Source organism: Rousettus aegyptiacus, unplaced genomic scaffold (assembly GCF_014176215.1).
Source record: "Rousettus aegyptiacus isolate mRouAeg1 unplaced genomic scaffold, mRouAeg1.p scaffold_m13_p_14, whole genome shotgun sequence".
NCBI lineage: Eukaryota > Metazoa > Chordata > Mammalia > Chiroptera > Pteropodidae > Rousettus > Rousettus aegyptiacus.
The window spans coordinates 14,050,933-14,072,200 of NW_023416289.1; the positions used below are offsets into that span (position 1 = coordinate 14,050,933).

A 21,268-nucleotide genomic window follows, 5' to 3' on the forward strand; every position below is an offset into this window, starting at 1 on the left:
CTGTCAGGGCTGAAAAGTGAGTCATAGCTGGTCTGTTCCATATCACCGGAGGGACGGCAGCAAAGCCAAACAGCAGAGTCTCCCCACAGGGTCTCCGAGGAGGTGGGGCCAGGACCCTGAGGCACCTCCCTTGGGCCCTGACCCCAGCCCTCCTCCCAACATAAACGAATACCCCAATTTGTGGGCATAAGGAGTGGGGAGGTTTAGAAAAGGAAGACTGGCTTTTGGGAATCCCTGTGAGAAGACGAGGCCAGATGGGGAATGTGGAGCCCTAGGGCATGGGAACCCTGGACGTGAGTAGAGGTGTGTGGACACTGACCATGGGGACAAAGAGCTCCTCTGTCTTATGGTGTGACAGGCTAGTCTGTACTCTGTGCCTTATTTCCTCTGACGGCTGGTGATGCAGGTGGTTGTGGAAATCAATTGGATAGTACAGGTCTAAGAGGTATGCTTTTCTCTCTCTCCCTGTCCAGAGGGTTGTGAGAACATAAAAAAGCATTTGCAGAATCTTTATGGCTGTCTCAGGGAACATGATGGCTAGAGTGGGGCTGGATGTGGTGTAGGATGTGGTGTGTAGCATGATCCTGGGGTACATGAGATTCTGGAGGCATCAGGGGCAAGAGGAATGTGTTGTTCAGGGTAGAGAAGATGCAGGCTGAGGCCAGAGACCAGGGCACAAAGCTCTGGACTTCTCGGAGGTCCCTCCACTCCGCTAGCTCTGTCAGGTCAGGGTCAGAAGGCTGGCCATTTGGGCCTCTTGGCTTACAGCTGCAAGTGGGCCCTGCCTGAAGCCCTCAGTGTGAGAAGGGGGGCCTGTGTCTTGTCAGCACACATCCTGTAGCTGACCCAGCCAGACTGGGGGAGGAGAGAGGGCAGCTGCCTGGCCCTAAGCCCAGGAGAGCAGAGGTCATAGCAGGGTGCTGGGCCGGGTGGGAGCTGGGGGAGCGGCAAGCAGGAGGAGTGGGGGTCAGGCCAGGACAGGAGCTGTGGCTTCGTCCTCCTGCTGCCTTCGTGGAAGGCCTTGTGGGAGCTCCCCCAGTGGCCAGCCCTCTAAGCTAAAGCCTGGGCCATCAACCTCCTTCCCTTTCCTCCTTTGGTATTGGGAGGCCATTCCTACTGGGGGTCTTCCTTAGACAGCCTCAGCACTGGTGCTCAAGATATTGTCACAGGACAGGGGCTTGTTGTGGCTCACCCAAAGCTCAATGAGACTGTGCTGAGTGCCCAATTTAGGGCAGCAGCCTTCACCCCACCTCTCACCCTTCAGTGAGAACCTCATTCTGGCCTTGGAAGATATCCTCCCCCAGGCCTCATCCAGCTCCCTTGTGCCCTGAATTCATCAAGGGTGACAGGCTAGAGGAATGTTGTGGCTACTGAAGCCTGACTGTGGCCCTCTCCCCCTCTTTACCCTATTCCCACATAGGCGACTACACAGAATTTTTTGCTTAGGCCCTTTGTGACATTGTCTGAATGGTTAGAGGCAAAGCTGCCTCTTGCCAAGTCTTAACTGGGCAGTTCCATCCCTCCCCAGCTTCATAGCCCCCTCTGCTGCCCATGCACTGTCCAGAACAGAGAGCAGGTGCTGGAGCGCAAGGAGCCTCGGCCTGGGACTGACTAGAGCCCAGCCTCCTGTCCAGGTTTCTGGGTCTCCTCTAGGCTCTTCTGGGCAGACACCTGGCCTTGCCTTGAGGAGGCAGCACTTTGTCTTTGGAGTGGGCTATGCAGGGCTGCTGTCTGCCTGCTCCATCTCTGTCTGTCCTGGGGCCTTACTTCAAAGGAGCCCTCCCACTGGCCTTCCCTAGAGAAGTTTCTCTCCACCCTACTCCTCATCCTTTCCTCTCTTTGACATTTCCCCCTCCCTCTCTGTTCCCACCCAGCAGCCAGTGTGACCCTAACTGGACTGTATACTCCCTCCTTACATCCTGCTCATGGATTCCTCTTGCTAAAAATGAAGGCGGGACCCTCAGCCCAGCCTGCCGGACCAGTCGCCAGGCCCTAGCCTGCTGGTAGTACTGCCCTGGTTCCTTTCCCTCTGCCAGCCCTGACTGTGTTCAGTTCCTTGAATGTAGCTGCCACTCAGTGAATGCCTCTACGCCTTTGCATACACCATTCCCTCTTCCCAGAATCCACTTTCATCTCCTAGTTCTTTCATCCCCCAGGCTGACCAGTACGCCTCACTTCCATACGCCCATGGTTCCCGTGCCCTGCTAGAACACTGTTCACACTGTAGGGTAGTTAGTTATCTGTTTCCCAGTCACTCATGGGGCATGGATTCTACCCTCCCCCCACCAAGGGAGGGGCCATGTCTGTCTTGTGCTCTTAGTACTGGAATAGGAGGCACGCTTGGGCAGGGAGATGGGCCAGTGGTGCTTATCTGCTGCACCCTTAAGACAGCATTCATTGTCAAGAAGCTAGTGGCCTGTGTAGTGTGGGGAGAGGGGCGTGGTATCCGGACTTCCAGCTGCTCTCCCCCGCTGACGGGCTGCCTGCTGTTGTGTGCCTCCCATAGTTACAGCTACATGATTGACAACGTGATCCTACTCATCACGGGCACGCTGCACCAGCGCTCTATCGCCGAGCTTGTGCCCAAGTGCCACCCACTAGGCAGCTTTGAGCAGATGGAGGCCGTGAACATTGCACAGACACCTGCTGAGCTCTACAATGCCATTCTGGTGGACACACCCCTGGGTGAGCCACTGAGATGGAGGAGGGAGGAGGTGGGCATCAGTGTCAATGCCTCAATGTGGGGTTTGCTGATCTCTGGCGTAACCCTGAGCCAGAATGTGAGGCCTGCCCTCTGCTGCCTACCTTTATGTTCCCCTCGACTTCCCCTCCCATCCTCTCCTCCTCACACTGCCTTCTCCTTTACTGTTGCTTTGTTGGGCCAGGCAAGCTACCCCAAGAGCCTGACTCAGACTACCTGTCTTTGTGAAACTGGATGATTTTTCAGAATGCAGAAAAGGGCTGAGCTCAAGGAGAGTGGAGAGAGGCCCGGGTCCCTATCAGTGGAAGCGCTGATAAACTGTGGCCCCAAGTAGGGTGGGAGTGGCGGGCTGCCCATGAGCACAAGAAGGAAGCAAATAGCTTCACTTGCTTGTACTGAACAGCCCCAGGGGCCAGGTCAAGCAGTGTCCGGCAGGATGCAGGATTCATGTTAGAAGCCAAGGAAGGGGAACTGGGAGCTTCCTGCAGGGCCCTGCCTAGGCAGCACTGGCTCCTGCCTGCCGTCGAGGCTGAGAAGAAGGTACTAAGGCCATCATCAGTGGGTGCCCTCAGCCAGGGTCCTAGTCCCCAGGGCATCACCTCCAGGAAACCTCCAGGGTTGAACAACTAGACCCTAAGTTGTACTTAGTCCTGCACAGAGAGGCCTGAGCCCTGCCTTCTGGCCTTATCTGTCATAGAGTCTCCCATTAACTCTGAGCTAGTTCTGGGCTGTTTGTGGCTTCTTCAGTTTATCCATCTTTAAAAAAGAGACAGATCAGTGAATTCACAGGCTTCCCTGAGGATGGGGGAGCTATATCCTGCTCTGGTCTCTTACTTCTAGCTCGACAGCGGCCCCTTGGGTCTCTGGTCCATGCCCACCCACCTATGGAACTCATTCATTGTCCTAAGGGGAAGGAGGCTGGTTTTCCAAATGTGGGCCTTAGGCAGAGAAGTGGGCATCAAACCCAAAATTCACAGCAGCCCCTCAAGAAGGGAGAATGTCATGGCCTCTTATGCAAGCCTGTCTTTGGCATGGTCTGAGCTTGGGTCTGCCCCAGCGCTGATTAGATCATGTTATGGCTAGCTGCCTCTTTTATAAATCAGTTTTAGGACCAAGAAGCCAGGAGAAGCTCAAGTCAGTGCATATAGCCTAGGGCAGTGGTCCCCAACCTTTTTGGCACCAGGGACTGGTGCTCCTGTGAGGATTTAATGCCTGATAATCAGAGGTAGAGCTGAGGTGGTGATGCTAGCTAGCACTGGCGAGCGGCTGCAAATACAGATGAAGCTTCGCTGGCTCGCCCACCGCTCACCTCCTGCTATGCGGCTCAGTTCCTAACAGGCTATGGACTGGTACTGGCCTGCGGCCCAGGGCTTGGGGACCACTTCCAAAGCAATATCCCAGGCCAGGTTAGGGAACCCGCAGTACCCAGCAAGATGGGCATTGTGGCAGGGGCCCTCTGCGCCCTGCAGGGGTAGTTGAACATTAGCAAGATTCTTACCTAAGCTACATCTACTCTCCCAGCCCTCACACCCAGTCTTTTCTTCTCAGCGGCTTTTTTCCAGGACTGCATCTCAGAGCAGGACCTCGATGAGATGAACATTGAGATCATCCGCAACACACTCTACAAGGTAGTACTCCCCTACCCCCCAGTGAGCAGTGGGGGGTTTGACCTGCAGGTTGGCGGACTGTGGGTGTGGTCAGCCTGTGATTTATGCGGGGTGCTGGGGCAGGATGCAGCTGCACCAAGCTCAACCCCGGGGGTTTATCCACTCACTCTGGCTCCCGCGATGGGCACAAGGCTTCATAGAACAGGTTCTCCATCCCGTGGCGCCCACGGTGGACCCAGATAAGATCACCAGGAGTGGTGGGTGCTCCACAGCTCGGCTTGTCAGAGCTGGCTCCTGGATGGCTGCCCTCCCTGCATCCAGGAGGGTCATGAGCCACCACCCAGGCTACAGCTCTCGGGCTCACCCCACCTGGAGTGTTGCCAGCAAGGACAGGCCCTTAAGCAGAGCCTACAGTGTCCTTGGTTACAGTGGGGGGAGGGACCCAGCCAGGCATAGCCAGGTCCTTGTGTCCCTCTCAGATTCCAAGGTGTAGAGCCAGTGCCATGTCACATCATACCACCCTCATCCCCCACCTACCTTCTGCTTCACACCAGGTTTTGGAGATATAGTGGGCTTGGGATTCCTAGGTCATCACGGCCCTGGCATAAAGAGGTTAAGAGCAGGGCTGGGAGCCAAGAAAGGAGGCTGGCCAGGGACCAGTGATGGACATTGGGATAGATTGAGCTCTGGCCGTCGTGAGGTACTGAGCTGCGGTGCCAGGACCCTTCATGGGCTGCAGCCAGGAACATGGGTCAGCAGTGGGCAGGCTCCAAAGGGAGGTGAGGGTAGCACTAACCAAGGGCCCTGCTGACCTAGCCCTGAGAACACCTGCTTATTGATCTTTACAGAGAGAGTCCTCTCCTGCCCTGTGTGGAGTTAGGTGGCCGACACCTGGCTGCAGCTCGAGCGAGGCCCTCCAGTCTCCCTGCAGGGGTCTGGGCCAGAGTGCAGGGAGGGTCTGTGGCAGTGAAGGGCCTTCCTGGAGGTCGATGTAGTGTAGGCCAGGGAAGAGCACACGCAGAAGCAAGCATGGAGCATGCGCCAAGTGGTGCGCGGCTTGCTATGGAGGTGCAGGTTCCCAAAGGACAGCAGGAGACAATTCTGAAAAAAAGGAGCAGGTATAGAATCAAGTCACCCAGGGCCTTGAATGCCAGGCCAGGAGTTTGAACTTAACCCTTCAGGGCCAGCCAGTGAAGGTTTCCAACAGGTCAGAGTATCATCAGAAAGCTGCTCTGGCTGCAATGTGGAGGACAGATTAGAGGGGATGAGACCAGAGGTAGAAAGGCTATGTAATCCTCAGGACTGCCCTAGCAGCTAGGTGGGCATCAGTATTCTCATTTGTAAGATGAGGAAACCGAAGGCTCAGAGAAATAGCTTGGGTTGCCTGAAGCCACATGTTAGACACTGGCAGCACTGGGAATCACACCTGGTTTAGCCTGTTTGCAAAGCAAGTGCTCTCATTCACCCCGCTAGTAGGGAGACAGGCCATTCATTCAGGAGAGAGAGAGAGAGTGTATGTGTTCCCTCCTGCTCAGCTGGCTTGTTGCCAAGTTCCCTACCCTGAGACAGGATGAGGGGTGCGGTCGTCCCCCTAGCCTCACCCACACCCTCACCGGGCCTGACTGGTTTTAGCTGGAGTCACTGGTGAGGGCTGCCTGAGCACCATCTCGTAAACACCGATTTAGTGCTGCAGGCACCGTGCCAGGACCGCCCGCCCAGTAAGCGATGTACCAGCCCAGTGGCCACAGATGGGAGATTAGGTGGACGCTCGGCTGCCTGCCGGGTGGGAACTCAAGGCAGCTGGCACAACAGCCATAGGCTGGCAGACTGACCAGGGTACAGGGTGGGCGTGGGGAGGTGACCTTGGTACCTGGGCCTTTGGGGACTTGCCAGTTTCTTCAGCTGTTATTACCTTCAGAACAGAGTCTGGGCCTGTCCTACCGGCCTCCTCCATGCTGGAGTCAGCCTCTAAGCAAAGATTGGTGGCTTACCCCACTGATAGGAATTGCAGACCCCACTCGGGCAGGCCTGGGGATTTGGGCACAGCCAGCCTGGCTGGCTGTGGGGAAGGAGGTGGCTGGAGATAGTACTAGGAGGACTAAACAGTACCCCCAAGCCATGGTAGGGTTGGCAGCTGCTTCTGCCACCCCAGCCCTCTGCTTCCTGGGGATCTGTCTGCTGTGCTGATGTCCACTCACCCTTTTCAGGCTTATTTCTCCCTGGCCTGTCCTAGATGTTGGTTTCCTGTGACCCCAGTGGTCACCTCAGGTGTTCCTCTGAGCCCAGCTTGCCAAGTGCTGCTGGCCAGGTTGTGCCTGAGCTTGTTGACTCCTAGGTCTTATCTTACCTCCTCCCTTAGGGTAGCAGAGATGGTGGCCCAAGTCAGCTGGTGGTGGGTGCAAAGGTCTCTACACTTTGGAGGATAGACGCTGGCTTGGAAAGCTCCCAGCCTTTACTCCCAACTCAGAAGAGTAGTCTCTGTCCTGTGAAGCCAGAGTTCCAGTGACCATGCTACCAGCTAGGACCCAGGAGGATCAGAATGAAGGGAGCCTCCCCAGGGAGGTGGCAAGACCATCCCCCCTTCCTTGACTTGGAGATGTGCAGGGAAGGAAGCCTGTGCATGACTAATTTTATGAATGAGTTCTGGAAGGGACCTGGGGCCTGGGCTGACCTATCTTCTCCTCATGCCCAGCAGATCCAATTTGCCTGGGCAGGGAGTGCTTGTTCCTGCCGGCAACGCATGTGTCTGGCCATTGCTCTGCAAGGCTGACGTCTCTGTAGGCAATAACCATCCCTCAGCAGGGAGTGGGCTGACAGTTTGGTTCTTGCTGCATGATGCCTGGGGGATGGGAGGAAGAAGAAGTGTTCTATAACGTGGGTCCCAAAAGGGGCCAGGGCATCAAGTCCAGGCCATCTCCATGAACTCTCAGGAGTAACCTTCTCTCACTAGTTCATCAACAAGTGGTTTTCTGAGGCTGAGAGGGGAAGATCTGGGGGAAAGGCAAGGAGAACAGCAGGGGGAGGACAGAGACCCTCTCTGACCCTGGCCTTCTGTGGGATGAGGCTGTGGGGGGCACTGCACCATGCAGCAGACAGTTGGCCAGAAATTGCTGTCACTCCGGGAGTTGGTGGCGGGGGCAGACAAAGCAGCAGGCTACCGATGCTTGGCTGGTTAACAGTTTCAGGCGCTCTGACTTGGGGGCTTCCCTGGCCAATCTGTGGGTATGATGTTTGGACTCACCATGAAAGAGGCTGGGAGGAGAGGAGGTGACTGAGTAGGAGGCTGGGCAAGCCCCCCAGAGTCTTCCTGCTTGGGCTGAGCAAGCCCCATGTTCTGCACAGGCCTACCTGGAATCCTTCTACAAGTTCTGCACCCTACTAGGTGGGACCACAGCTGATGCCATGTGCCCCATCCTGGAGGTGAGTGCCTGCCCACCCTCCTGCCGGCTGGTCTCTGGGGGAAGACAGGTCTGGGGGATGCCCTGCCAACTGACCGGCCACTGCCTTCCTCCCCTCCCTCTCTCCTTGCACGTGTACTGGCCCCACAGTTTGAAGCAGACCGCCGCGCCTTCATCATCACCATCAACTCCTTTGGCACAGAACTGTCTAAAGAGGACCGTGCAAAGCTCTTTCCACACTGTGGGCGGCTCTACCCAGAGGGCCTGGCCCAGCTGGCTCGGGCCGATGACTATGAACAAGTCAAGAACGTGGCCGACTACTACCCGGTGAGTGCCCTAGCTACAGGATGGCAGGTGAGCATATTAGCACCTACATACCATCACCCAACAATGCCCTTATGCTTGTGCTTCCCACCGCTCCCCTGGGCCAGGAGTACAAGCTGCTCTTTGAGGGAGCAGGGAGCAACCCTGGAGATAAGACCCTGGAGGACCGATTCTTTGAGCATGAGGTAGGTGCCAGGCCTGCCTATCACAGGGAGGGGTTCATGGCTCAGGCCTGACTCTGCAGTCACGGCCACACGCACACTACGCCTCCTGCCTCTGTCCACAGGTGAAACTGAACAAGTTGGCCTTCCTGAACCAGTTTCACTTTGGTGTCTTTTACGCCTTTGTGAAGCTCAAGGAGCAGGAGTGTCGCAACATTGTATGGATTGCCGAATGCATCGCCCAGCGTCACCGCGCCAAGATCGACAACTATATCCCCATCTTCTAATGCCCTGGCCCAAGGCTCCCCATAAGTATGTGTGTCTGTGTGCTGTGACCAAGGCTACAGCTCACTTGCCTGTTCTGGGGTAGCACATTGTCCTAGTGGCTGCCCAGCTTCCCTGACCCTCTGCTCTTGGGCCTGAAAAGAGGCTGAGTACCTGTTCTCCCCACCAAGGATGGACCAAGGCCCCCTGTCCAGATCAAGGAGGCCCGCTCAGTCCTGTTTACAGCCACTGACATGTCTGAGAAGCATGTGGTCACTTTTGTGTCCTTCCCTAACCTGAGAATCGCTGGGAGCAACATGAGCCTCCTCTCTCCTCTGGGTCACCCCCAGAGACATGGCCCAGAGGAAGGATAGTGTGTGTCCTTGGAGCATGGGGGTGCATCTGCCTCCTTCAGCTCTGCCCCTCAACAATAAACTGCCCTCTCCAAGCCTGGCTGTCTGCCGTCTCCTTTGGGTCCTAGGTCCTCTTCTGACTCCCAGCTTCCTTTAGGTGCACCCTTACTGAGCCCACTCCTACCTAGCCTAAGCCTTCTTCCCTCATCATTCGCAGTTAGCAGTTCCAGGTTGGCCCTCTCCTGTGCAGCCAGATTCCTCAGGGTTGGGGGGTCACCAGAGGATAGCCCCTTCCTCAGCTGGAGGCCTGGGGCCTGGCCCTGGTGGGACCGCAGGCCTCCCTATTTTCCCTATTTGCTTCATTGAGCCCCACCACTCCCTGGGCCAGGGTCTTCACCCTCATTTCACTCTGAGGGAAACCCAAACCTATGGTCTGTCCAAAGTCAATGAAGGGTTTAGGTGTGAACCACAGAGCCTGTGCTCAGAGCCTCGGCCCCCATGCTGAGCTCTAGACATTCCCCAGGCAGTTCCTGATAGATCACACAGCCACAGTCTGTCACCCCCTCCAAACACGGCATCTCCTCCATTCTAGGAGAAATAAAAATGTCTTTATTTTAAAAATGGCAATCAGGCAAGTAGGGTATGCAGGCTCCCTGTGGCTTGGAGGGCTTAGGGTGGGTGGTTGGGGTCCTAATTCTTGAGCCAGTCAAGAAACAGTTGGGATTCACCCTATGACTCACAGCACTGAGGCTCTAGTGCTGAGAAGTAATCCTGAGGGGATCCCCAACATACCAGGCCCTCCTTAGTTTGCAGAGGCACTATCTGTGGGATCCTGTCAAAGGCTACAGCTACAACTTACACTAAACTCTCCATCTACCTGGGTTCTTCAAGCTGCCCTGGAGGGTCTATTTAGGCTCTTGAAGCAGTAGAGAAGATTAGAGGTTCACTGAGAAGCCACAACCTCACCAGACCTGGCAGTGGATGGGCTAGGGTCCTTTAGGACAGGCTCTAGGGCAGACTTTGGGGTTGCAATGCCCAGGGGAGGTCCAAGGGCTCATGGAACCTCCTTCTGGAGCAGCTAGACCATATGTGCACACTGCTCATTGGGCTTCCTTGGGGGAAGGGCCCAGGTTTGGGTCTGGGTCCTGAACTGCATCCTGGGTAGGGGTACGGCTGGGTTGGCCAGGCCACAGTGCTCTTGGCAGACAGGGATTGATGAAGAAGGTCTGCAGGAAGCGGCGCCGCAGGCCCTCAGGAAGGTAATGGTGTATAAAGTACATGAGCCCCAGGCCATGGCCTGGGTAATAGCGGCGGCGTGGCTGAGCTGCCAACAGCGCATCAATGATGGCATCTACAACTGGGCTGAGATCGGGTAGTGCCAGGCTCAGCGAACGCAGGAACTGCCCATGCAAGTGCTCAATATAGTCCTTGCCATAGGCCTGCAGCAGCTCTTGGGGCAGGTTGGCAAGGAGCAGCTGCTTGCGTCGCTCCCAGTGGCCCACATTTTTCACCGACTCTGGGGAAAGAGTAGTAAGGTCAGCATGGGGTCAGCTAGGGAAGCCAAAGCTAGACCCAGGCTTATCTAACCTAACCACGACTGGCCTTCTGCCAGAGCCACACCCGCTCTTCAGACTTGTCCCCACCCCAGATAAAACCACCACCTCATTCCTTTTCCCAGCCCCGGGCTTTGTGTAACCCCAACCCTGACTTTCACCTGTCCTGAAGCAGCCAGGCTGGATGACGCTGACCTTGACCCCCCAGGGTAGAAGTTCACAGTCAAATACGTCCATGAGTAGCACTGTGGCCGCTTTGGAGGTCCCATAGGCAGCCAAGCATGGATATGGCATGTCTCCTGGGGATGGATTGGGGATGGGGCAAGCTTAGCCTGGTCCAGGGGCTCCAGCATCCTGAGCTGCTCTTTTTCTGCTGCAGTAGGGGAGTGCACTCACCTGCTGGGCTGCCCACAGTCACGATGCGACCACTTGAATGGCGCAAAAGTGGCAAAAGGCCCTTGGTCAGCTGCAGTGTGCCAAAGAAATTCACCTCCATGCAGGTGCGGAACGTGGCCACTGGAGACAACTCAGCATCGGCCACTACATCATTGACACCCGCATTGTTGACCAGGCCCCACAAGCCTGAGGGCATGGACCAGGGAAGGAAGCTGTAGGTCAGCCCAGCAGCAAACCTCCAGTCCCTGCCCCTTCACACCCACCCAGCCACTCCTCTTTTCAGGGAGCTGTACCCACTGACCTGTGCTGGTGGTATGGGCCTTGGTGAATTCCAGTGCATGGCTAATGTCAGCTGGCTTGGTCAGGTCCATCTGCAGCAGCTTTAGGTGAGGGGAACAGCAGGCACGCAGCTCTAGGGCACCAGGGCTATCCAAGTCCAACACAGTGGCCAGCACCGTGAAACCCATGGCATCTAGCTTCTTGGCTGCCTCCTTGCCAAAACCAGAATCACAGCCTGGCCAAGGCAGGGCAGCCAGTGAACTCCCACTGTGGCCCAGTCCAGCCTGAGACAACCCCAGTATCATCAGGTTCCGTATGGGATCCAGACCCCTCGATGCCCAACCTACCAGCAGTCAGAAGCCCTCCCTCCTTTCCGAGGCCCATCTCTGCCAGGCATTGCCCTTCTGGCTGAGTACCTGGGTATCAACTCTTTCACAGCTATGTTCTCCCTGACTCCCCATAGTGACCCCATCAAAACATGTCTTATGAACCCTACTTTACAGTTGAGGAAACTAAGACCTAGTAATGCTAAGTTGCTTCTCAAAGTCACTCAGCCAAGAGTAAGGTGAAGACTCTATCCCAGCTTAGCCTGAGACCCAGACCCAGGCCCCATGTCCTTCTGCCTGCTTCATATCAAGCCTCAGCTTAAATGCTCAGTATTACTGCACAGCCCCACTTCCTTTCTCGCTGCCCTTGCCCAGGCTTCTTCCACTTACCTGGACACCGAAGCAGTCCCTTCTTTAGTCATGTCCCATCTTAGCCCGTGAATCCATTCTCTATCTAAGCAACCAGAGGGATCTTTCCAAAAATGACCATATCACTTGGCTGCTGAAAACCTTTCCAAGTCCCCCACAGCCCTCAGGATGAGGCCCAAGCCCTCCGCTCTGAGCCAGGCTTCCTTCCCCAGCCCCAACACCCACTCTAGGCTCTAGGCAAGCTGGAGGTCCATTCCCATCTTACTGCTGACCCTAACCCTTAGAATTCCTATCAGTGGCAACAGTGAGGCATTCCCTGAGTCCCAGACCACTTGTCCCCAGGACAGGGACAAGGATGGATGGATATAAGAACAGATCTGTATTTGAATCTCTTCCCACACCCACCAAATGTGACCTTAGGTCAGTTACCACTCTTGAAGGTTTAACTTCCTGTCTTTGGTATGTAGAGAAAAGAACCACTAGACAGAGCCTGAGTCGGGGTCCGATAAGTCCCTGCTTTGACTGTTCCCATTCCAATCCTGGTGGAGCTTCCTCCCTCACTGGTGGTCTTCCTCCTGAGCAAAAGCTGCAAAGCCACTCTGCTCTCTAACTCCTGGATGGCTCTGCACTCCCTCTCCAGCTCAGCACCCTCTTCCCTTGCAGTGACAACAAAGGTGGGCAGGAGGCTGTGAGCTAGGCTTTGTATGGCCAGGGGCCTGCCAACCAGCCCAGGCTGAGGGGCTCCTTCCAACTATGCAAGTCTGGCTGGAGGAGGGGAGTTATCACGTGTGTGTCCACTTGCGTAAGCTACCCCCCAGAGCCGACAGGCCCTTCACAGGGAAGCTGAGGCCACCCAGAGCCTTACCTCCGCTGTCCCAGCAGTTACGCACATCTTGCACACCCTCTTGCTCACCTGCATACACTCAGTACCTCTACATACCTCCAACCTACCTGCAGTGAATCGTGAACAACACAGAGCCTCACTCCCATGAGACCCCTGCCACCTGTCAGTGCACAAATATGCACACAAGGCACCCAGTCACTCAGCACGAACCCAGGGCTGAGCTCCAAGAGGGGACCCCCAGAGTTTGGGGCACTGAGAAACTTGGAGGCCTACACCTGGGCAATCCTCTTCGCCTCCCCCATCACAGCACTGTGCAACCAGAGATGGGGGAGCCTAAGTCACAGAGAACATCTCTCCTCTCACCTCCCTCTCAGACTCAAGGCTAGGAGAAGTGACAGCAGCAGCACGAAGGCCTGAGGTGAGATCTCATGAAAGACACTATTGCAGATGGCCTGGGTCCTGTTAAGGCAGTTCACAAATTAAAAGGCAGGAGGGGAGCTGCCCAATCCCTGGGGCGTAGATCACAATCTAGTCCCTGCTTCATACCAGGAGGGTCTGTCATTTTTTCCCTAAAACCCCTGAAACTGAAGTCCCCTGAGGCTTCACATTGTATTTTGAACTCAGGTCTCTCTCATCCAGCCTGAGTCCTATTCTATCTCCACTCTCTCTACTTGAAGCCCAAAGCCCTCGTGCCACCCTCCCCACCTCAACATATCTGGCTTCTTGCCTGGCATACAAGGCCCCATCTGAGGAAGCAACATCACATCCCACCACATCCCAGCAGCCCGACTGGTTATCGACTGTCCTCTATCAGGCCATGATCATTCCTGCCTTGTTTCGCACTCTTTGATACAAAACACCTTCCCCACACCATGTATCTTCATTCATTCTCTGAGGCCTTAGCTCAAGCATGGATGGTGTCCTTTGGGAAGTTCTCCCAGCTCCATCTGATCATGCAAGAGCCCCTACTGGACCAGAATCTCTGAGAAGCCGGTCTGGTGGCTGCCCAAGCCCAGTGCAAAGGCAGAGCCTGGAGCACCTGTCCAGAGCCCTGGGGACTGGGGGGAGAGACTAGGCTGCCCTCTCCCCATGCAATAGAGCCAGTGCCTCCTGGCCTTTTCTCCCCTTTCCCACTTCTGGCTGGACCTCAGACCCCCTACCCCTTCCCTCCATCTAGTGACAGATTTATTCCCTGCTCCAGACAAAGGGACCTCAGCCAGGCAGCCAGAGGCACCTGACCCCAGGTCTCTAAGACCTCCTTCCTAGGCACAGAGGACCAGGAGGAATGGGGGTGTGGGGTGCTGGGTGCAGACTCTGGACACTACCTAAGAAGTTTGGGGGTGTGAGGCAGGGTTTGAGAAGCAGATGAACGCTCAACTGCCCCTCGTGGTGACCTCAAGCTTTTCTGGACTCCAAAGATCCCAGCCAGTTGCGGAGTAGAGGTTGCTTCGGTCTAAGTCCCTTCTTCTGGATCCAGGGAACAGATAGGGACATCCCATGTGGAGATGTTCAGCAGGGCTTAAGGGGTGACCATCCTCTGAAGTTCCTCAGAGATTGCTCTTTTGGGGAGGGGCATAGCATAAACCCTAAAGTCCAGGAGACTCCATCTTTCTCAGCCGCCAGTTTCCCCTGTGCACCTGCACACTCCCCGCAAGCAGGTTGTTAACCAGGACTAGGGGAGGTGCCTTGCTTCCTACTTGGTTCGCCCACTGCACGTAGGGGAGAGGGAATCTCCTACTCCTGTCCCGCCCTAGACCCTGGAGTCCCCGTGCTCCGCACACTCACCGGTGATGAGCACCGCGCGAGTGGCCACAGGCAGGCGCGGCTGGCGCGCCAAGCAGGACAGCGAGATCCAGCCGGCGGCGGCCACCACGGCGAGTGCGGCCAGCGGGGGCAGCAGGCGCTGGCACAGCCAGTCGAGCGTGGCCAGCAGCACTAGCGCCGCCAACAGCGGGCGGTCCAGACGCAGGTCTGCGCGCAGCAGCTGCGGCAGCGCACGGGCCGCCACGAGCAGCCAGGCGCCGCCCGACGGCCACAGCCAACGCTCCATGGTGGCCAGGTTGGGGCGGGCTGGGGCAGTGGCCGGGCTGGAGGGCAGGGCTCGGGGCTGGGGCGAGGTGCGCCGAGTGCAGTAAAACACCGGTCACGGTCGGGAGAGATTCTCGCTTTCTTGGTACGCCCTCGGGCCGAGCTTATAAAAGCCCCGGGGAGGGGGCGGGAGGGGGCGGGGCGAAGGCGGAGAGGGGGCGGGGCTTTCCTCCACATCTCTCCCGGCACCCGACTCCGGGCAGGTGCCCCCGCCTCCGCCCCACCCCCGCGACCAGATCCGCTTTCGAAGAAGCCAGAACAAAGTCCCAAAGTTGCTGCTAGAGGAGGCGACGCCTCCCTGCGGGGCCGCCACCGGGAAAAGGCCAGTCGGTCTGGCCCTCGTGGTTCGCATCCTCTCACCCCTGTGCCCCCGCCACACGCGCCCCGGTCGCTAAGCCGCTGCTCCCAGGTGAGCGCAACCAGTTAACACTTACTCGGGACACCTGAGGACAGGCACAACCTCCCTCCAAGCGCCCCACATTGATGACACGCCACAACTACCGTGCCTGCCGGAACACCGCGGGAAACCCGCCCGCCCTCACTCGGCCGCCGCTGCCAGCACACGCGCCGCACTCCCACGCCGTGCGCGGCCGCAGGGCCCTCGCACACACACCCTGACGTGCGCTCACACCTAAGCTGCCTGCGGGCACAAAACCAGCTTGGGGCAGAGGCTTGTGGCAGCAGGACGACCGCCCAGGTTCTTGAGCCGGTTTCTTGGGAGTCTCTGCCCTGCCTTCCCCTTCCCAGCCCTGTGGATGCCAGTGCCATCTCCTCCCTCCTCCTGCCACACAAGTTTGTGTGTGTGTGTGTGTGTGTGTGTGCGCGCGCGCGCGCGTGGGAGGGTAAGAAGGGGTGTCACGGGAAGCATCTTGGCCTCCCATTATCTCCAGCCCAACCCCAGACACTCCTAGAACCAGGCCAATGGGGACACCTGGGAAGTCAGTGAGGGCAGTCTCTAGGACAGGGTGATGCCTGCCCTGTTCTCATGATTCCCCAGGGGATAAAATAAGTGAGTGTGGGTGCATTTCTCTGCCTGTGTGTATGAAGGTTTGTGTTTGTGTGTGGCCTGGCGGCCCCCTACCCTGCCCACCCCTGTGTCTGGCACCCTGTGCTTGGCATGCATGCCAGGGCTCTGCCTGGCACTAGGAGTTGGTGCCAGTACCTGGCTGCCAGGTCCTATACTGAGGACAGTAGGTGTAGCCCATGGCAGAGGGGCTCCCTGCTTCCTGTGGGCCTCTGGACCTTGCCCAGTGCTTCATCCATTCCTGCATTAGGTAGGTACTGGAAGGTCATAGACCCTTCCCAGCTCTGTTGCCCATTCTCTATTTTAGGTGCCCAGGCTGTGCCAGGGCTTCAAGGTGGTGCTTCCTCCAAAGTCTTCTCTGTCGCCCAGCTATGGGCCCCTGGTGGGCCAGGGGAATCTCAGTAAGGTGGCTGGGAACCAGACTCACCTAAGGGGACAGGCTCTGAGTAGAGAGAGGATCCATTTCTTGCCCAGAGTCAGTCCTATGCCACCACCTATTCCTCCTGTAGGTACAGATGACAGCTCAGCCCTGGCCATGGGAGGCAGGACTTGTTTGGGGAGGGTGTATGTGTCTGACCTTGGGTATATGACCTTGCGTGCCTGCGTGTGCCTGTATTTGTATACACTCATATCTGTGGGCTCCATGGCTTGTCTCTGCACATGTGGTGTGTCTCTCCCTGTGCCATGACTGTATTTGCCTGTGGGTACATTCATGTGTGCTGTGTGTATATCTGGTGACTCTTTCTTCCTTGGTCTGGGTCATCCTTTGGAAACTCAGGGAAACATTTCTTTTCCAAAACCCGCTGACTCCTGTTACCTTGAATCTATGGGCCAGACCCAGAGATAGGCATAGTACCCTAGGCCTGCCTCCTTGCTCTGAGCTGTAGACCCTAGATTGGTGAGACCCCCCCCCCCCCCCCCCCCCCAGCTCTAGTCACCCTACTGAGAGTCTGGATGTAGTTTCTTCAGCTTCAGCCCATTAAAGGCTTCCCTTTGGGGGCTGAAGAGGAGGGGGTGAGATAAGGGTCCCAGGCAGCCTTCAAGGTCAAGGCCACAGAAGTAGTACCAGTGCTTTCCAGAGCAGAAGTTTAAGGGTGGGAAGGTGGAAGCAGGAAACCAAGGTGAAAACAGACAGAAACAGGATCCTACACTGTTCTGGGAAGGAACCATGAAGGATCCTAACTCATTGGGAAGCCCACAATGGAGAGAAAGACCTGCTGCGAGGGAGTGTAGGGAATTGTCTTTTGCTGCAGAATAAAGGATGGGAAGGAGGTGTTTCCAGCTCAGCTTCTGGGACACCGCCACCTTGGACAGAACCATTCGTCTTGTGTAGCTGAGTCTTGTGGGACTAAATGATCTGCCACAATTTTATATACCACCCCCCCAACACAATTCATTCCACTTCCTAGACCAGGAGGCCAGGTCTTCTTCCCAGGATCCACACTCCAGCCCCTGGTGGCCTCCTCAGCAGCTACCTCTTATCCCTCATCAGGTGGAGATGTTCTGGAAGTAGGAACAAGGTGGTTCAGGCAGTCATGGATGGGAGTGGCTGGCCCAGCCCTGTCTGAGGCTTGGTGCCAGATGGTGCCTGCCCAGGGGCAGAGAACCAGCCTCTGCTAGACTCAGGAGTCTGGGCTGGCAGGGGCCTCTAGGGAAGAGAAGGGAAGGGAAGCAGGAGCCCCAGTAGATAAGGCAGGGACTGGCAGGGGCAAAGGAATGAAGGGTAACCAGAAAGAGCAGAGCCCCTGAGCCACCCCACCCCTAAGTCCTCAGTCCATAATCTCCTTCACTTCTTAGTCCAGCCTCCTTCTTCCCTTGATCAGAAACTTAGTGAGCCAAACCTGTAGCTTGCCCCAAACCGAAGGTCCTGGGAATGAGTTGGGGGCTGCCAGGCTGGCTCTGGTAGGCTCTAGCAGAGTCCAGCAGCTCACTGGCACCATCTGCTGGCCTTTGGGGGACGGTGTGGCTCTGAAGGGGATAAAGAGAAGACTGCTGGATCTGAGGTGGGGGGAAACAGAAGTCTGGGTTGGTGGATGCCAAATGGCAGTCTTCAAGAGTTTACCTTCTGTCCCCTGACCACACTAGGGTTCCTGGAGCCAAGCACTGCCGTATCATCTCCTGTTCTCGCTGTGGTCCAGCTCAGAGGCAGCAAAGTTCCAGGGAGGCCACTCATGCCCTAGCCCCTTTTTCCCTTGGACACTTGTGAAGCTACCACTGTGGGTGTCCCCATAGTTCCCTTGCTGGAGCTTCTCTTCCTTTGGGTGAACCTCTGGCTGTGGAAACCCTTCCCCACCATGAGCTCATCTTCCTCCTCACATGCTGGTGACTCCCATGCTCCTTTCTAGGCGCGGCCTTGGTCTTGACTCTAGGCGCATGCGTCCCACTGCCCTGGATACCTCCTTTGGACACCCATAGGTTCCTTACACTTGGCATACATAAAGGTGGTCTCATCTTCTCTAGTTCTGACCGCCGCCTTCGCCCCACCTCATCCTTACTCTTCATTCCACGCGCTGGCGTCCAAACTTCTTGCTTTGTCCCAGCCCCAAGTTGGGTGCAGAAGCCTCACACTAGCCTTTTGTGGTAGGTTACATTATTACTATTTTACATTTAAGGAAATGCAGGCTTCCAGAGGCTAAGAAAATTGTTCAAGGTCTCAAACTCAGGTAGACTTGAGTTTGAATCTTAGACCAGCCCCTAGATTCAAACTCAGGTGTCTCTGAGTCCAAAGTCTGAGCTCTCGAGAACTGTGTTAATGCAGGGTCACGTTAGCCATATGTGCCCTCTTAAACTTTATTTGGAGGGAAAGGAGAGCTGGAGATGGTCTTGAGCAAATGAGAGACCTGTTCTGGTTGGCCAGGAAATGGATTTGGGGATAGAGGAAGAGTGGAGGCTGAGGGTCCTGTTGCTGCATCCGGAAGAGGGACAGAAGCAGAGATCTGTTTAGGACAAACCAAGCCCAAGGTGCTTGTGGACATGCAAGGGCTGAGCCCAGAGGCAGCTGGATATCTGTTGTCCCCAGCATATCTCTCTCAAGTGGCCTGGGAGCCTGGGAAACTGCCAGCTCACTTCCCCATGCCCTGGACCCCCTTTCCCATTTTCCAGGGTACTCCATCTAGGCTGTGCACCTGGAAATCAGGCCCTTTGGTTACTGAAGAGAGGGGAAAGTGGGACCCTGAAGCACTGCTTGAGTTTTCAAACGGCATCTGGCGCCCTCATCTTCACTTTAATTTTGACTCCAGGGCTGAAGGCAGATGTTTAGAGATTAGGGCCTTCGAGTTTAAGAAACACTAAGATAGTGTGCTCTGAAGGGTTTTCTGGACCAACCCCAGGAGAAAGGCAAGCCCCATCTGGGAACACTTGTGGAGAGAGCTTGGCTGACTCCAGGTGAAACTGTCCTTCTTGGAGCCTGCCATGTGGCTTTGAGTTATTCATAACCCTCTTGTTGTATTTATCCTGTGCTTGCTGTATACCAGTCCTTGTGTTCAGCTTGCTTATACTTTATTTTATTTACTATCCTCACATAATTAATATGAAGCAGGTACTATCATTATCCCCTTCCTATACATGAGAAGGCAGATGCAGAGAGGTTAAGTGACATGCCCTAGGTCACAGAGCAGTCCAGCCACCATGCTTCTAAACATCAGGTCACTCTGCTCCTTGGCCTGTAGCCTAGGAGGTTGACATTGTGCAGTGGACAATACTCAGGCAAAAGAGCATCAACCTTTTAAAAACTGCTTCTGGATTAGAAACGTGCCTCTCAGTGGTAGAGTTAAGGCAAATTGTTAAAACTAATTCCAAAAACTTGCTTCCTTACAGCTTCCATCACCCCTGATTTAGGCCTTTTCTTGGCAGAACAACCATAAGAGATACAAAAATTAGTTGCTGTTGGCTGGCTGGTTTAATTTATTTGCATATACATAATTCAGCCCCACCCCTAGTGGCTAATACTCAGCCTGGGGAAGCTGCGGCTATTTTCTGATTGCTAGTGGGGAGGCCTGTGTGTGTCGTTTTTTTAACTAAACTGAAACCAGATGGAAGGAGGTTTTGTTCACAGCCTGGCCTAAAATTTTCTCCAGTGAATTCCTTGAAAAGCCAACCACCTATGAGTGGTGCCTGTTCTCCTCGGAGGTCCCTGCTGCTGGTATGCAAATAGTGAGCAGGGCTGGGATTTCTGAAAGTAAAACAAAAGGGGGAGAAAAAGAAGCTTCTAGGCCCAAGGGCTCTCGGGAATGGGAGTGGAGGTATCTCCTGGTGGAGCCCTGATTTTAGATCTGCACTTACAATTTGTGTCCTGGGCTGGGGCTTGAGTCAGAATCACCTAGACCAACCACTTGGTGAAAATATAGATTCCAGACCCCCCACATACACCCCATTTGCAGCGCTAACAGCTGGCAGGAGACCTCAACCAGGATGGGTTGATTTTTGCATCAGTGAAGGAAATTAGCCCTCAAAAGGGACTTAAGCCACTCTCATTTCCACCCTGGGAAGACCAGTTGTTCAAAGGTGGTTATCGAAATATTTTTATTCACCAGTCAGGTTGAGGGCTTTGTAATGCTCCTCTAGCACCTCATTAAGCTATTCCTCTTTCAGAGAGATGAAGCAAGTGTACCCACTGGCTATATTTTTATTTTACTTTGAATTGGACATTGTCGTAGTGAAGTATGACCCAGTCCCTAGTTAGGGGAGAGCATTTCTTTACAAGCTCCGACCTCCATTCCCAGCTCAGAACATTGTTCTATTGGATTCTGAGCCTTTTTCAGATAATTGTGTCAGGTTACATAAGGTTTCGAGATATGAACACTCAGAAAATTCTACTGGGAGCAGTCTTGAGAGGTTCCGGCACATAATTTGCTTTAAAGTATTTGAGGAAAAATGCAGGTGTCTCAGCCCTGCACATTTCTGAAATAAAGTAGGAACAGCCAACAACTCTGCATGCATGTACCATTCCCTATAGAAATCAACGAGCAAAGAGATAGCTTTGGTGGTGAATGGAAATACCCCTCCCTGGGGAGAACATGCAGGCAGGGTGGAGGTCAGTTGCAAAGGGGCAGCTTTGACCAGGCCACCATGGAAATCCTCACCAGCTCAGGGTACCGTTTTTTCTCCCCTTTCTAAATCTTAGATAACACATGTGATACATGTAAGCCTTCAGTTTTCCAAGAAACATAAAATAAAACTGAATTACTGGCAGAGAAGCTTTAAAATCTTTGGTTCCTAGGACTCTGTGGACACATTTTCCACACATTATGATTTTTATTTTATTTGCCTCCAAGGGACAGCCCTGCGGCAGTTCTGTTGCATAAGGTGCTGTTCCAAGCACCTTGTTCCCAACTGGAGACATAGAATGGTTTATCTAGGTCTGAGAGAGTTATGGAGGGGTGACACTGTGTTCCAGGCTGCACTGGTTATTATAGTCAACAGTGGGAAAGCTGCCAGAGTCTTCTCACCAAAGAAGCTGAGAGAATATTCCAAATACTGAACGGCAATTCTTTCTTAAAGCACAAAGTGGTCATAAAAACCACTTAACAAGGAAAAGTTAATGGGAGGAAAATGTCTTGAATGTAGCAAATAAAAATAAACT

The 21,268-nt window shown here is 55.0% G+C and overlaps 2 protein-coding genes across 2 annotated transcripts in view; one reads left to right on the forward strand and one right to left on the reverse strand.

Moving 5' to 3' along the window:
* Positions 1–8,908, forward strand: part of ATP6V0D1 (ATPase H+ transporting V0 subunit d1) — a 40,091-nt gene extending 31,183 nt beyond the window's left edge. Inside the window, exons 3-8 of the mRNA XM_016163698.2 lie at positions 2,507–2,685; positions 4,250–4,329; positions 7,651–7,728; positions 7,857–8,033; positions 8,138–8,215; positions 8,317–8,908. Of these exons, the coding sequence (XP_016019184.1) occupies positions 2,507–2,685; positions 4,250–4,329; positions 7,651–7,728; positions 7,857–8,033; positions 8,138–8,215; positions 8,317–8,478 (754 nt within the window). The 3' untranslated portion in view covers positions 8,479–8,908. The remainder of the gene's footprint in view (positions 1–2,506; positions 2,686–4,249; positions 4,330–7,650; positions 7,729–7,856; positions 8,034–8,137; positions 8,216–8,316) is intronic.
* Positions 8,909–9,036: 128 nt separating this feature from the next.
* HSD11B2 (hydroxysteroid 11-beta dehydrogenase 2) lies at positions 9,037–14,729 on the reverse strand. Its single transcript, XM_016163685.2, has 5 exons — positions 14,361–14,729; positions 11,059–11,271; positions 10,758–10,943; positions 10,523–10,660; positions 9,037–10,324 (listed from the first exon to the last, which is right to left on the reverse strand). Exons 1-5 carry the CDS (start codon positions 14,623–14,625, stop codon positions 9,909–9,911), a joined length of 1,218 nt encoding a protein of 405 aa, XP_016019171.1. The 5' UTR covers positions 14,626–14,729; the 3' UTR covers positions 9,037–9,908.
* Between the last annotated feature and the right edge of the window lie 6,539 nt (positions 14,730–21,268).